General features: G+C 36.0%; 1 protein-coding gene across 1 annotated transcript in view; it reads right to left on the reverse strand.

The window, feature by feature from the left end:
- The window catches only part of THSD7A (thrombospondin type 1 domain containing 7A), a 467,710-nt gene that overhangs the window by 36,336 nt on the left and 413,670 nt on the right, over window positions 1-17,704 (reverse strand). The window contains exons 14-16 of the mRNA XM_059171243.1: window positions 6,065-6,243; window positions 3,189-3,194; window positions 1,453-1,586 (exon numbers count right to left, since the gene is read on the reverse strand). Of these exons, the coding sequence (XP_059027226.1) occupies window positions 1,453-1,586; window positions 3,189-3,194; window positions 6,065-6,243 (319 nt within the window). The remainder of the gene's footprint in view (window positions 1-1,452; window positions 1,587-3,188; window positions 3,195-6,064; window positions 6,244-17,704) is intronic.

Consider the following 17,704-nt stretch of genomic DNA (forward strand, 5'->3'; position numbering starts at 1 on the left):
CTTTAGATGTACTTGGAAATGTTGAGAGTACTTATGAAGCAAGAAACAGCAACATCTACAAAGATCATTGAAGGGAAAGCTGAAAGAATAGTTCTTTATTATAATTTTTCTTACAAAAAGCCAACTTGATCAAACCTTTTAATAGGGAAAGTATTTTTAAATTTGAAGGAGAAATTTTAAATTTGGAAGGAAATGGTGGAAAATGGAATCACTGTCTTTTGTTTATGTTTCCCTATCCAACTTATTACCTCCTGACTCCTTATCCACCTTTATTAAGTTCCTCAGAAAAATAGCTTGAGAGTTCAGAGGGCTTGTGAAAAAAGAAATAGAGACTATCTGTATTGGAAACAAAGTTATACAGAGTGTGCCAAAGTTTTATAATACAAATGTTAATTCACCCTACTTTTCTATTGAGAAATATAAACCTTAAATTCATGAAAAGTTAGGTCAGAGCTTGCCCACAACATGAATCGTTGAGTTCTGGATGTTTTGACACCTGTCTTTACTTTGTGTCACTCAGCAGGGTTAGAAGAAACTGGTATAAAGAGTGACAAATCTATCACTTTACTAGATGGGTGATCCTGATAAATTACTTAATACTTCTGAATCCACTCTATAAAGTGGAGAAAATAAAACCTCATACACTTGTTCCATAGAGTTCCAGAACCCTTAAGAGTCATATGTAGGTACTATAGGGAAAATTTAATGAGTATCCAAACTGTATTAGGTGTTAGGGAATTTTTATGACTATGACAGGATTTTGGTTTGGAGAAAGTTCTAGAATTTAATTAGAATGACAGACAGTAAATGGATCTTTCCAAAAGCAGTGAGAGGTATATGGGGTACTAAGAGAAACACTCCTCAACAGAACTTTCTGTGATGTGGAGAGGGTCTATACCTCTGCTGTCTGACAGAATTATCTACTTGTGGCTATGGCATAAGCACTTGAAATATGTCTCGTGTGGCTGAGGAAATGTATTTTTAATTTAATTTAACTTTAGTTTAAATTTAAAATGAAATAGCCTCACGTGGCTAGTGGTTACCCTACGGGTCAGTGCACCCAAAGAACAAATGAGCAGCACTAGGTATTAGGAAGGGCTTCCTGTAGGAGAATAGAGTAGTCAAAAGTTAGCCAGTTTGAGGAAACCAAGCAGCAAGAGTTTAGAACAGTTTACCACTAAAAAGCAGCTGGAAATATTTTTGGCCTTTAAGAACAAAGTCCCTGGGGTTGAAAAACCTGCATTAGCTCAGCTTGCATTCAATATGCAGATCTTTCTACTCAGGGGCACCTTGAAGTGAGGCTTCCTGTCAGAAGCCTCCCCCTCTCCCCGCCCCCGTGACCACCTGCTGCTTGAAGCAGGTCCCCTTGGAGTATTCCATGAGGGTATATTCCCTAGAAATAAAACTTAAGACAGTTTTAGGCAGGAGACTCAGGAGGAGTGAGGGCCTTACCTCACTTTCCGGGTTTGCACTCCTTCTCCGCAGTTATCTCGCATGTTGACAAAGGTCACTTTGCAGATGCTCCATGGCTCTGAGACCCATATGTACTGGCTGCAGTCACTGTGGCAAGGGACCACCTCATACACCTGAAACACACACAGCGAATGGGAGCCCTTCACACCACAACACACACCGTATTCTTGTTCGGTTATCTTCACTCCTCTCCTTTATGGTTCACTATTCTAGGAGAGGAATACAGAAAACCTCTTCAGAGTTCTAGCTGTAATGGGCAGGACCAGCTGTGCTGTATTCTCTCGATTCTTGATCCTATGTGACATTACAGTTGCGCATGTGACCTGAAGAAGTGCCCTGGACACATCGCACACTGTCCCACACTGCCCCTCACTGCACAGCACTGTAATTTCATGGGCCATCTGTCTTGTTCACAATGTTGTGGGTCTTCAATTCTTAGGCCACAGTGCTCCAATGTAAGGCATTCTATAGAGATTTGCTGAATAGGTGAATGAATGAATAAGTGAATTAGAGAATTAAGTAAGCATATAAAGTAGCTGTTTTCAAAGAAATACAATTTGGCTTGTTTTCCAAACGAATGTATATCGCATAAGAATTTATATATTTTTTGCATTCCATATGTGAAACTGAACTAAACAATAAATAAGAAGAAATAAATCCATTTTAAAACTAACCCTTAAGCATTTAGGGCTTGGAAGCAAGGTCTGAAATTGGCTTTATATTACACAGTCATAGCCCAAAGCAGGGAGGATCACATGACACAATGCCAACTGTCTTGCTCCGGTGCCCACAAAGGCAGACAGCCCCACAGTTAGGCAGGGGTGTTTGGTTTCAGGATTTTTAGAACAATGAACCAATTATGCCTTTTTCTCAATGAGAAGAATGACTAAGCCAAGGAAATAAATAAACCATAATCCAATGCACACAGCTGACTCAACCATTAAAGAAATGTATTCTAAAATAATTTCAAAATCTATGGTAATTTGACTCTATTTTCTACACACACACACACACACACACACACGTATATTTTGTGTGAACTATCTAATTCCAGAAAATATATAAATAGTCCTTTGGAGCTATTCTTCTGTACAAATTTTAGTGAATAAAGTTGACCTATTCTGAGTAAGAATAAAGAATATGCACCGTTGGAATAAGAATCTATCATTATTGTCATCCATGATCACCTCCACATTGGGTACTGCATTAAAATAGTACAAAGTACTACCAAGTAAACCATTACCCTACCACTTGTGGGGAAGGGAAAAATTGAAGGAGAAATGCATTTCCCCTAATCTTTCAATGGCTTTTATTTTAATCTCCTACACTGGACTGAATACAAATCAGTTCAGAGCAACTTCCTGCCACCCACCTTCAGCCCACCTGCACCTTTACCTCTCCCTCCAAGAAGCATGACAGCATTAACAAGAGATGTCACTGCCTTTTCAAGGCTGGTGAAGTGAAGCTTGTTCTCCCCATCCCTGCTCCTCAGCCCTGATATTAAAGTGAGAAAACACAGGTAGCATGCTGGGGCAGGGGCGGGGGGTGGAGGGGAGAGGAAACAGCTGCGGAACAAAAATTTTATGGAAAATGTGGTATTTTTCTCCCTGTAAAAGATAAAAGACCATAGCAGGAAAAGAAATACATTCTCTGACATCAGGAGTAAAAAGAAAACAAGCAGTACAGTACGAACTGGGAGGTTTCGAAGTTCTTACCTGTGCCTGGAGTAGTGTTCAACAGGAGTGAAGAAAAGGGAGAGAAAAAAGATAAGGAAAAATGTCAGTATACTGAATGAAAAAATTCATGTTCTAAGTTAAAATATTATTTTATCCACACATAAGAGCCTACTTTTCTCTTTTTTGTTAAATTATTAGAGTATCTTTATTAAGCCTTTGGAGAGAAAAAGCAAGTTATTATTCTTTAAAGTTAAGATACACAAATGAGTATTGTAAACAACACAGTCAAGGAAAAGATTAGATGGGCAGGATGAAGAAATCTTAAAAAACTGAGTAGACCTCAAAATACATGTCATGGGGGATTGATAAATGACTGCAACTATTTTGTGATCCAAACTGTGAGTGAAATCTATCCATAGATTGATTGATTAATCTATTGATTTTAATTTAATCTATTTGATTTTAAATCTTTTTTTTTTAATTTTGTTTATTTATTTGACAGGCAGAGATCATAAGTAGGCAGAGAGGCAGGCAGAGAGAGAGAGAGAGAGGAAGAAGCAGGCTCCCTGCTAAGCAGAGAGCCCAATGCGGGGCTCGATCTCAGGACCCTGGGATCATGACCTAAGCCGAAGGCAGAGGCTTCAACCCACTGAGCCACCCAGGCGCCCCAATCTATTAGATTTTAATCCATCCAACTATCCATCTAGATTTCTTGGGAAATGAGAATTTGCTTCCTCAATTAGAAAATGGTACTTAAAAGACCATTTCCAAGTCAATGGGCCAGTAATTATTTTATTGAGGAATGTATAATTGTGGTAAAAGAAATCCTTGTGATTTACAATTTTCAAAGTTAACAGAAACCTTTGCATATTCTTTCTTAATGTTTTACTAATAAGGTCCTAGAAATTTCTATTTTTAGATGTAGAATATTTGTATTCAGATAGTCAGGAATCTATTATTTCTTGTTTTAGCTTTAATTTTTAGTTTTTAATGCCTTAATATCCCACCAGTAAGATGATTAACAAGTTCCTAAATGTCCACATCAAACTCTGCATTAAATTTTATCAGAGTTGAGAGTGACAGAGAAATGGCTTAGGTAAAAGACTTTTCATAGCAAAGGCAACTTGTCAGAAGGTCCTAAACCTTTGAAAATTCACTAGTAAAAAAAAAAATGCTGAGGCAAACACAGCTTATTTTAATTGAAAGACTGACTGGCCATACACACACACACACTACACACACACACACACACACACCCCATACACTCATGGAGAATTTCTCTTTATTAGGACCGTGGATCAGAAGTTATTGTGATTTAAATCTACTGGTGAAAATTTAAGACTTCACAACTTGTAGAAAAATATTTCTTTGTATTATAAACCTTGCATTTCAGTTATTGTGTTTCATTAGTGTTACATTAACTGAATTTTCTCTGCAAATATTCACTCTGGCAGGAAAACCCATTCGCCAGTAGATGGCAGCAGTGCAGCACATTAGTCACCGATGATTGAATTTAAGGGCACCTTCAGCAATGTCTCTCAGGGAAAACACCAAGATTTTTTTAGAGTAGTACTTCCTATGATGCTTAATTCTCCACCTTCTTTGTCCTTACTGTCTTTATTCAAAATTTATTTTTATTTTTTCTAGACTGTACCTTTATTTTTCTTTACTATTTTTGAAGCTTTAATTGGCTTTCTCATGTGATTCATGAATTGGGTGGCATCCCATTTAGCAGGAAGATTAGGAGCAACCTAGAGTGTATCTTTATTATCATTAACAATTTAAGTTAATTTGTGAAGTAAAGTATGTGTACTGGTAAGCAGTTTGGAGAGTAAGTGTTTGGACATTAAAATTAGTCTATGTACGCATGAAACCTACCTGCATATTTAAGGTTGGTTCATATGTATGTTTTGGTTCATTTGTAACAATATAAATACACTTCTTAACATCTACACATACTATATTAAATTTATTCTTTATTAATTCACATGTAGGTCAAACATGATAATAATTGCCTGCATCTTCTATTACATTTGGATTAGTCATGATTCCCTCTATTAGTCTTTTTACTTTATATCTCTAATAGAATACAAGGAACTACTATTAATGAAGTGAGCGTACAAAAATCAAAGAAGGTTCCAAATAAAATTTAAAAGGTCAAAGACTATAACATGGTTAAACTGATTCTGAAGTAATCTTTATATTTTTTTCTTTTAAAATTTTACATCAAACACATTTAAATGAACAGTCAATACATATTTCTTAGTTTTATTTTTTGATTTTTTTTAGAGAGGGAGGGAGAGAGAGAGAGAGAAAGAATATGAAGGGAGAGAGGGAGAGAGAGAATCTTAATCAGTCTTGAAACCCACACAAACCTGTCAAGGGGCTAGAACTCACAACCCTGAGATCATGACTTGAGCTGGTATCAAGACACTCAAACAACTGAGTCACCCAGGAGACCCTCCACAACCTTTTTTTAGAGATGGAGAGGGAGAAAGAGAGAGAAAGAGAGAGAGAGAGAGAGAGATTTCCTAGTTTCAAGTAGTTGGTACCTGAGGTATCTTTTCTGAGAGTCTAGGGGAATTATGATAATGGGACAATCTTGCTCTCAGCACACAGCTAGATAAAATTTTATGATATTATTTTAAATGTAGGTGTCATTTTAATTTCCATTTTTCATATGCATATACATGCAGCTTACTAAATCACCTATTGCAAAGATAATATATCTCATCTGGGATTTTAAGAACATATATATATATATATTTACTCAGGCATTCTAAGGATAAAATGGATCAGATTTCTTATTCAGAGCTATTATTTATTCTTCTCCATTTTGGAGGGAAAAAATAGATCATTGGGAATCTAAAGAATATCTTCATATTCTCAGTATTAGAATCAATGGTAGAAAGTACCTGGTTGACATGGTCCAGTTTGGGGCAAGGCCTCCCTCCATTATATGGTTTTTCACGCAACCACTTGGACCGAACCTTCACGCCGCTCCCACAGGATTTACTGCAGCGGGACCAGTTGGACCACTCGCTGAGCTTGCAGTCGGAGGGACACGGGATGATGCAGGCCTCTTCGATGTAACCTGAACAGAGACAAACCAGATGAAAGCCACCTTCTCCGCATGCCACTTGCCCACTTCCACCCATCATTCAGCTCACTCAAAGGTCCAAGTTCAACTTGACAGCCCCAGGCAAATGCAAAGACGTCTGCGTTGTTAAGGACCCAAATTAAATTCTGCAGGAAAATGACACATACATACGGCGACTCTGGTAAAATAACAGCTGAGCAGTCGCCGTATGATCTGCTTAGGATTCACGCTCTCCATATTTCAACATCTCTGCCTCTCTGACAGCTCGTGTTTAATTGACAATAACCTGTCTGCTGCTGTATCGTTCTCATGCTGTCAGAGTGATACATTAAGAAAAGGATAACAGCTTTCTCTCAAATTCCCTGTTAATGTCACACAAGTCTCAAGTGTTTGAGTCCGTGCAATGTTCTTCCTCAAGGAGAAAGCCAGACACTCTCAGTCAACATCCAGCAGGAACGGTTTAACTTAGCACCTTATATTTCCCCTTCTTAGCAAATCAAATCTAGAGAAGAAAAATGAAGATGTTACGTAAAAAATGTCAGCATTTTTAGTGCTATCACTTTCGAAACAGTTTCCCATCTTGCATTCAGTCGATTCTCTCGAAAATCTTCCACATGTTGTGGGCAGGTACTGACCGTCTGCTGGACAGATAGGAAAACAAATGCAGAAAGATAACTGGCAAGTGCAGGATCACACAGCAAGAGATGGGGTCTGGTCCAGGGCTCGTTCCATCGAATCACACAGCTAATTAACTTATTAGTCTACAGATGTGATTTGAGAAATGGGTGCATTTTCCTGGAACAGTCCCTTATTACCAAGTTGGCATCTTACAACATCAATTCATCACCAGTATTCTCCGGGCAACTATGTGGAAAAGGCAAAATTTCCTTTGGTTGAGAGTCAAATGCATGGTTGTTCTGTGTAATACTCTGATGTGCAGAGGGTTTGCTCTTGTAGCATTTTACATCAGCATCAAGGATTCTGTTTTGAAAGTGATAGTATATAAGCAACTAGGAAATTCTAGTGTGGTTTATAACTTTTTTAAAAATTAAGATACAATTCTTACACAGTAAAAGTCAGCTCATGTTTTGTTTTTTAATATATTCATTGAGTCATACAATCATCACCACTATCTAATTTTAGAATATTTTCATCACCACAAAAAGAAACCCTATGTCCATTAGCAGTCACCTCCCATTTCCCCCTCCCCCATCATCTGGCAAACACTCATCTACTTTCCGTCCTTAAGAATGCACCTATTCTGGACATTTCATAAAATGAAATTAAACATTATGTGGTCTTTTTTGATTGGCTTAATATAATGTTTTCAGGGTCCACCTATGTTATAACATGTGTTAGTATCTCATTCCTTTTTATGACTGAATAGTGTTCCATTTATAGATAGATCACATTTTGTTAATCCATGAATCAGCTGATGGATATTTTAGCTGTTTCCCTATTTTTATGAATAATGCTGTTGTGAACATTTACGTATCAGCTTCTGTGTGAACATGTTTTTAATTCTCACGTATGTATATCTAGGAGTGGAATTGCTGGGTCATATGGTAACTCTACATTTAAATTTTGAGGAATGCTAAACTGTTTTCCAAAGCACACCATTTTACAACACCACTAGTAAGGTATACTGTTCCAATTTTTACATTTGTCAAAACTTGTCTTTCTTATTTTAGTGTCCTTTGAAGAACAAAAGCTTTAACTGTCAATTGAGTCTAGTTTATTTTTTCTTTGGTTGCTTGAGCTTTGACGTCACATCTAGAAAACTATTACCTAATCTGAGGTAATTAAGATATTCACTTATGTTTTTCTTCTAAGAGTTTTATAGTTCTAGCTCTCATATTTAGGTATATGATTCACTTAATTTTCGTATATGTTAAAAGGTGGTGGTGGGGTACAACTTCATTCTTTTGTATGTGTTTATCAAGTTATTCCAGGCCTATTTGTTGAAAAGACTATTTTTTTTTCTACATTGAATTATTTTGTTGAAATCAGTTGACCATAAATGTTAAGGGTTTATGTCTGGATTCTAAATATCATTCCATTGATCTCTGTGCCTATACCACACCATCTTGATTACTATAACTGTAGTAAGTTTCAAAGTCAGGATTTGTGAGTTCTCCTACTATGTTCTTATTTTTCAATATAGTTTTGGCTTTTTTGGGTCCCCTACATTTCCATATGCATCTTGGAATCAGCTTGTCAATTTCTGCCCCAAAAGGCAGCTAAGATTAAGAGTTATTTGCTTTTTGGGGCGTCTGGGTGGCTCATTTGGTTGAGCCTCTGCCTTGGGCTCTGGTCATGATCCCAGGGTCCTGGGATGGAGCCCCACATCAGGCTCCCTGCTCGGCGGAGAGCCTGCTTCCCCCTCTCTCTCTGTCTGCTGCTCTGCCTACTTGTGCTCGCGCTCTCTCTCTCTCTGTGTCAACTAAATAAAAATCTTCAAAAAAATTGTTTTGTATTTCAAAGTAATAGTTTATGAAATAGAAACAAATTGTTTAATGTTTGCAAAAGTATGATTTTTTTAAAAAAATCCCAATTATTTTCAAATGTTATCAATAGCTTTGGTAAAAGGACACTAGAATTTCAAAGGTAATAATTTAAGTTTTTATTTAAATTCCAGTTCATTAACATACAGTGTGATATTAATTCAAGTATACAATGTAGTGATTCAACACCTTTATACAATACCCAGTATATCATCAAGTGTACTCCTGGATCCCCATGGCCCATTTAACTAGTCTCCCCCATGCACCTCCCCTCTGGTAAATATCAGTTTGTTCTTTATAGTTGAGGGTCTCTTCCTTGGTTTGCTTCTCTCTCTTCTTTTCCTTTGTTCATTAATTTCATTTCTTAAGTTTTACATATAACTGAAATCATATGTTGTTTGTCTTCACTGACTAATTTCATTTGGCATTTTACTCTCTAGGCTTCATCCAGGCTTTTACAAGATCTAATTTTTTTAAAATTTTTTTTTAATTGACTAATATTCCAGTGTGTGTGTGTATGTGTGTGTGTGTAACACATTTTCTTTATCTATTCACCAGTTGATGAATACAGACACTTGGATGTTTTCAAAACTTGGCTATTGTAAATAATTCTGCTATAAACAATGGAGTGCATATATCTCTTTGAATTAGTATTTTTGTATTCTTTGGGTAAATACCTAGTGGTACAATTGTTGGATTGTAAGGTAGTTTTATTTTTAAGTTTTTGAGGAACCTCTACACTGTTTTTCAGAGTGGCTGCACCAATTTGCATCCCCACAAACAGGGCACAGGGGTCCTTTTTCTCTATATCCTTGCCAACACTTGTTGCTTGTGTTGTTGACTGTAGCCATTCTGACAGGTGTGAGATGAAATCTCGCTGTAGTTTTGATGTGTATTTCCCTAATCAGTGATATTGAGCATCTTTTCATGTGTCTGTTGGCCACCTATATGTATGTCTTCTTTTGAAAAATGTCTATTCATGGCTTCTGCCCACTATTTGCAGGGAGAAAGGGCAGAGGGAGAGGAAGAGAGAATCCCAATCAGGCTCCATGCCCAGCATGGACCCCGATGTGGAGCTGGATCCCATAACAAATTAAGTTCCTGTCTGTGTTCTCCTCTAAGATTTGTATGGTTTCAGGTCTCACCTTAGGTCTTCAAACCATTTTGAACTTATTTTCGTGTATGGTATAAGAAAGTCCAGTTTCATTCTTTTGCATGTCGCTGTCTAGTTTTTCCAATACTGTTTGAAGAGGCTGTCTTTTTCCCATTGGATATTCTTTCTTGCTTTGTTGAAGATTAATTGACCATATAATTAGTTAATTTCTGAGTTTTCTATTCTGTTTCATTGATCTATGTGTCTGCTTTTGTGCCAGTACCATATTGTTTTGATCATGGTAGCTTTGCAATATAATTTGAAGTTCAGAATTATAATGCTTCCAGTTTCACTTTTCTTTTTCAATTGCTTTGACCCTCAGGGTCTTTGTGGTGCCATCTAAATTATAGTATTATCTGTTCTACTTTTCACAGAATACTATCGGTATTTTGATAGGCATTGCATTAAGTGTGTAGACTGCTTTGGTTGGTATAGACATTTTAATAATATTTGTTCTTCCAATCCCTGAGCAGGGAATGTCTTCCCATTTGTTTGTATCATCTTCAGTTTCTCCCCCCCCCCCAGTGTTTTATAGTTTTCAGAGTACCTGTTGTTTGACTCTTTGGTCAGATTTATTCCTAAGTATCTTACGGTTTTTTGGTGCAACTGTAAATTGGATCAGTTCCTTAATTTCTCTTCCTACTGCTTCATTATTGATGTATAGAAATGCAATAGATTTCTGTGCATTCATTTTGTATCCCACAACATTACTCAATTGGTGTATCAGTTCAAGCAATTTTTGATGAAGTTTTGGGTTTTCTATATAGAGTATCGTGACATCTGCAAACAGTGAAAGTTGGACTTGTTCCTTGCCAATGTGGATGCCTTTTAGTTCTTTGTGTTGTCTGATTGCTGAGGCTAGATCTTCCAGTACTGTGTTAAATAACAAGAGGTGAGAGCAGACATCCCTGTCATTTCTGACCATAGAGGAAAATTCTCAGTTTTTCTCCATTGAGGATGATATTATACTGTGGGTTTTTCATATATGACCTTTATTATGTTGTGCTATGTTCCCTCTATCCCTACTTTGTTGAGTTGGGTTTTTTTTTGGATCATCAATTGGTGTTGTACTTTGTCAATGCTTTTTATGTATCTATTGAGAAGATCATATTACTCTCATCCTTTATTAATGCAGTGTATCACGTTCATTTGCAAATACTGAACCACCCTTGCATCTCAGGAATAAATCCCACTTGAGCATAGTGAATGATTTTTTTTTTTTTTTTGTCTGTATTGTTGAATTTTGTTTGTTAGTATTTTACTGAGAATTTTTGAATCTATATTCATCAGCAATCCTGGCCTATGGTTTTCTTTTTCAGAGGAGTCTTTATCTGGTTTGGGTATCAGGGCAACGCTGGCCTCATAGAATGAGTTTGGAAGTTTTCCTTCCTTCTCTATTTTTTGGAATAGTTTGAGAAGAATGGGGACTATCTCTTCTTTAAATTTTGGTAGAATTTGTGAAGCCAGCTGGGTCTGGGTTTTGTTTTTTGGGAGTTTTTAATTATTGATTTTTTTTTTTTTCTGGTTATTGATCTGTTCAAGTTTTCTATTTCTTCCCGTTTCACTTTTGGTAGTTTATGTGTTTCTAGGAATTTATCCATTTCTTCCAGGTTGTCCAATTTGTTGACTGATAGTTTTTCATAATATTCTCTTATAACTGTACTTCTGTGGTATTGGTTGTTAGTGTTAGTGTTATTCTCTTATAACTGTACTTCTGTGGTATTGGTTGTTAGTTGTTAGTGTTAGTTCTCTCTCATTTGTGATTTTATTTATTTGAGTCCTTTCTCTTTTCTTTTTGATGTGTCTGACTACAAGTGTATCTGTTTTTGTAATTTTTTCAAAGAACCAGCTCCTGGTTTCATTCATCTATTTTTTTAAAATTTCTATATCATTTATTTCTGCTCTAATCCTTATTATTTCCTTCTTTTTGCTGGCTTTAGGCTTTGTTCTTTTTCTCGCTCCTTTGAGTATAAGGTCAGGTTGTTGAGATTTTTCTTGTTTCTTAAGGTAGACCTGTATTGCTATATACCTCCTTATCAGGACCACTTTTGCTGCACCCCAAAGATTTTGAACCACTGTGTTTTCATTTTCACTTGTTTCTATGTTTATTGTTTATTGTTTTTAAATTTCTTCTTTGGTTTCCTGGTTGACCCATTCATTGTTTAGTAGCATGTTGTTTAACCTCCATGTATTTGTGTTCTTTCCAGATTTTCTCTTGAGGTTGATCTCTAGTTTCATAGCACTATAGTCAGAAACAGTGCATGGTATGATTTCAACCTTTTTGTATTTGTTGTGGCCTGCTTTGTGAATGAATATGTGAGCTATTCTGGAGAATGCTTCATGTGCACTTGAAAAGAATGTGTATTGTGCTGTTTTAGAATGGAATGTTCTGACTAAATCTGTTAAGTCCATCTGGTCCAGTGTGTCATTCAAAGTCGATGTTTTCTTGTTTATTTTCTGTTTCGATGATCTGTCCATTGATGTAAGTGGGTCTTAAAGTCCCCTATGGTTATTGTTTTATTATCAATAAGTTCTTTTGTGCTTGGGTGCCCCCATGTTGGGTGCATAAATATCTATAATTGTTAGATTTTCTTTTCGGATTGTCCCATTTATTATGATATAGTGCCTTCTTTATCTTTTGTTACAAAGGTAATAAATTATTGAAATATTTCTAGAAGAATTGCATTTTCCCACCTTCAAAATGACCACAAAAGTAAACTTTTAACCTTTGTTATTTTTTACTCCTAGTTGAAAGTAGAATCACAGAATCATTCATGTCACTACTTCACAAAGTAACAGATAAATGGATATTCTTTCTTTCCATTTTATCTGTTGGAAGATTATAGCATTAGGGAGAGTTGACATGTATGACTTCAGACTGATTCACATTATATTACTTAAGTAAGCAGATATAAAACTTTTATGTCTGATCTTCCAACAGCATATTCCAGAAAACATCTCTCAAATTCAACCTATTAAATTGTTAAAAGATATAAATTAGGCACTGACATAAAGACAAACTGCAAAAGAGTGTAATGCTCAGCATTCCATTTTTATTTTCCAATGTGTAACAACACTCAATAATTGTCTGTCATGTTTATCTAGCGCAATTAAAATCCTTAATGCTACTAGTAAATTGCTAGATAAGCATTCCCTTGCCTTCTCTGCTAAGATCATTTTTGAGGGCAATTAACACCAAACAATCACAGGGGATGGAAAGACGGAAACATTTCATGCGTTTTAAGGCTAAATAAACTGCTGGCATCTTGTAGCAATTTATGCCTTCTGAAGAATGCGGGAATAAAGCAAATGACTTCACAATTAGCGTGTTAAAACTTTTAGCAGTTCAACACTGAATTTGACACATGGAAAAATCAACCTCCTGACTTCTGATCATGTTTTATGTATCCTGTATCTATTCTGACCACTCTTCCAGGTTGAAACAAAAACAAAACACTAGCAGGCTTAAAGTGGCAACTGGAGGACATACTGCTTTTGAGAGACATCCAATCACCCCATTCATTTGAATTATGAATGCACAGATAAAGCAGCTTTCTACAATCTTCACAGTTACTATATTGTGTTGTTGAAAGGTGCACTGCTGATAAAGAATTGATTTTCAAAGCACATGGAAAATATTGGTTGGTTCTGATTTACAGCTGTTTGAATAAGCAACTCTGTGGCACTCTTGTGTGAAACTTTTGGATTAATCTCAAAAGAAAACTCAAAAAATCTCTCCTACTTTAATATATATTCTATGTACATGACTGCAATCAGGAATGAGAAAAATTAGCTAGAACTTTATTACTGTCCTCATGGGTTTAAAAATGTTAAAAATATTGTTAAAAAATTCTCAAATAGAATATTCTTTTATAATTGCATATTGAGGACTGATAACTCAATTCAGGAAAACCAAATTCCTATTTATAGCCAAATTCTTATCATCAAATGTTCTATCCAAATTCATATATTCAATGTATGAAAAGTTATGATCAACCTTAGGCAATCATGTTTTTCATAGTGAAGTGTTCAGGAAAATGTAATTACAATGAAATGCTATTTTAATTTTATATTTATTGTTTTTATATACATATGAAAGCCTATCTCTTCATATCTGCTGGGTCCTTAAAGATTTTCTCAGGAATTTTCAGCATCAGTATTCATGGCTATGGGATTCTGTTGCTGTTATTATTCCAATACTGGAAGTTACCCGATGAGGCACATTCAGATTCACTTAGGTACAGCTATGTACAAGTTTATTACCAAGGCCATTTCTTATTGCCAACTCTAAAACCTCCCGTTGTATAATAAGGGATTTGGCTGTTCTTTGTCTTGATTCCTGGGAGGTAGCATTGAAGTCCTAAAATTTCCTGACTCTTTCTTATTCATGGTGGCTTCTTGGACTACAGGTGAGTTTATGTTAAAAGAGATGCCTGAAGAGGTGGGGCGGGTCATACCACAAAGAAACAACAAGTTTAGAGGGTTTGGGTTTTAAGCCATATGATATCCACCCAATCTCTGTGTGCAGGTTGGGGGAAAGAGTGAGTTCAACTATGTGCCCAATGAATCAATTAATCATGTCTACGCAATGAGGCCCCATTGAAAACTCTGCATAGCAAAGCTCAGGTGAGCTTTCTGGCAGATAATACACACTGATATGTAGAGAGGGCCATGCCTTCGCAGACCTTGCCCATTTGTCTCTTATTTTGGTAGCTGTTTCTTCTTGTTCTTGTTCTTGTTGTTGTTCTGTTCTTTTCTTCCCTTTCTTTCTTTCTTTTTCTTTTTTTTTTTTAAGAGAGGGAGAGAGATGATCTTAAGCAGGTTCCATGCCCAGTGCAGAGCCCGATCAAGTGGGGCTTGATCTCACATCCCTGAGATTGTGACCTGAGCCAAAATCAAGAGTCAGGTACTTAACTGAGTCACCCTGGCCCCCCTGGGTACTTCTGATTTGTATTCTTTTGCTATAATAAGACTCTAATTATAAGTCCTTGGGGGTTATGGGAAATGACTCCCTGTGCAGCTGAAAATCCTTATACAACTTTGACTCCCCCAAAACCTAACTACTAATCATCTACTGTTGACCACAAGTCTTATGGAATACATAAGGAGCTAAATAACATGCATTTTGTATATTGTATATACTATATGCTGTTTTCTTAAAACAAAGTAAGCTGGATCAAAAGAAAACATTAAGAAAATCTTAAGGAAGAGAAAAATACACTTACAGTCCTGTACTATACTTACAGAAACAAATCTGTGTTCAAGTGAACCCACACAGTTAAAGTCGTGTTGCTCAAGGGTCAACTGTATAGTGGTTTCCTAAGTTCTCTGAGGTGTTCCAGTAAACCTGAGGGGTGGCTGGAACCTCTAAATCTGTAGCCAGTATGTCAGTAGTAAGGGTGGCCTGGGGAGCCCTGAACCTGCCGCTGGTGTCTGAAGGGCCAAGCAGTCTGGTTGAAGACTAAGCCCTTAACTGGTGGCACTTGGCCTAACTCCAGGTAGTTAACGGCAGAGTTACACTTCACTTTCAGACATACCTTTTAATCTAAAAAGTAAATAAACTTATTTATATAAGACCCTGCATCTACAGTTCACTTATTCAACAAAAATAAAGCCTTGGGAATAATTACACACATTAAAGCATTTATGGACCTTCTCTCCATATTTAACATTTATAATTTTAACTAATACTGTATTAAAAACAAGACATCAGTACTAAAAAGCTCACTTTGGGAATAAGGCTTTGTCAGCAATGTAAACGTATTTGGTGGAATGTTGAGACCATAAAGTAATGGGAAATAAATTCTAAATAAATTTAGAATAAAATTTATTCTAAAACTTATTACAGTGACTTATTTTTAACTTGATCCAATGTAGGACATTTTTCTTTCAATCAGTGAAAACCATATATTGTCTTAGAAGTATTTCCAAAGGATGATCTTTAAACATTAGTTTGCTGGATTTTAATAGGCATTAAGTATAATTTTAACCAAAAAAAAAAAAAAAATCTGTGGTCAAGTTAAAAAATCACTGCATTTAAATTAAGTAGGTCTCTTTACCCTGGGCTTTCCTTTTTTTGCTAATATGAACTGTGAATCTCTAGAATGATTTGTTTGGTGCATTCCTATATTGACTTTATTCTATAGCATCTCCTGGACCAGTAAGAAACAGATCATTCAGATAGGTTGTAATTACAATGCATTAGACTTGGATTCATATGAGCCTGGTAGAGGGAATTAAGGAGGGCACATATTGTACGGAACACTGAGTGTTATATGTAAACAGTGAATCTTGAAACACTTAAATAAATAAATAAATAAATAAATAAATAAATAAATGAAAAAGCCTTGGATTCATGTTTTAAGGTGTATAGAGTTTTAATATGTAAAAAGTAGGATTTTTCGTGTCCATTTCCAGATATGGAAAAAAATACAAAAGTGGATAAACAAATAAAAAACTTCTAACTCTCCCAAAATTAAGAAATTTTCTTTTTCTTAAATTATATTTACTTTAATGTTCTAAGGCTCTAAAGGTCAAGCTAATGGCCAAGGGAGGGGGAAACTGTTATGTGAATAAATACCTTGAGGCTTTTTTTTTTTTTAAATGGCCATTTAAAAAGACCCAAAGAGGAATCAAGTTTGTTTTTATGCAAGTTAACTAAAATTTCCTATAAGAGATATAGTGAATTTTAATGCAGCTATGAAGAAATGGAATAAACATGGAAAGTAAATAGAAGTAAAGATTTTTCTTGGGCGCCTGGGTGGCTCAGTGGGTTAAGCCGCTGCCTTCGGCTCAGGTCATGATCTCAGGGTCCTGGGATCGAGTCCCGCATCGGGCTCTCTGCTCAGCGGGGAGCCTGCTTCCTCCTCTCTCTCTGCCTGCCTCTCTGTCTACTGTGATCTCTCTCTGTCAAATAAATAAATAAAATCTTTAAAAAAAAAAAAAAAAGAAGTAAAGATTTTTCTTCAACATTTAAATTTAAAATGCCCATAAATTTGTTCGTGTGCTCTTGGGTTTCTTTTTGAGCCCACAGATAGGGTTTATGTCTAACATATAATACCTTCTTCATGTACGCATAAAAAATTCCTTATGCATAAGCCTTGTTCACTACATAACTCTTTTGATGATGTTTTGAAGAAGAAAAAGACCTACATTGAAGGAATGAGACCAGACTATTGGGTTATGGAACTTAAATACTATTTTAGATTTGCAGGGTTTTACTATTATAATAAGAATCTATATGTAGATTCACACAGGTCATTTAGTATCTTTATGAATTATGAACCTTGTGACAATGTAAAGAATGAACAATTCTATGGTTAAATCAACGAAATTGCCACAGATATCGGCAAGATTACCACTCTGTAATCATTTCGCTGAAAATTAGTGTTATAACTTCTCTAAAGAATTAGGGGGGATGAGGGGCCACAGGCCTAAAGAAAGGATGTGAAAAAAAAAATACAATGGCAGATGTTGTTGATTAAGGCGAAGATCAAAATTCTTTTTTTTAATTGTTACAGATAATGAACTATTTTTAGCAGTTAAATTTACTTTAAGCCACAGAGCACTTTCTTTCTAAAAAGCTGAAAAGAAAGTCCAGTACATTTATGGGATTTATTGGAAGCTATGTTTGACAGCCTGGCTTGAGGGGCTCCGTGGAGCCCAGTCTGAAAACCATGTTATTAAGTAATAGATGAGTTGAGGTCTCCAGGACAAGGAGCACATAGAATTAAATAATAACGCCAGATGTTTTTCTGTCACACACAACAGGAATGGTAGCTGCAGGAAATTTTCCAAT

This window comes from Mustela lutreola, chromosome 4 (assembly GCF_030435805.1).
Source record: "Mustela lutreola isolate mMusLut2 chromosome 4, mMusLut2.pri, whole genome shotgun sequence".
NCBI lineage: Eukaryota > Metazoa > Chordata > Mammalia > Carnivora > Mustelidae > Mustela > Mustela lutreola.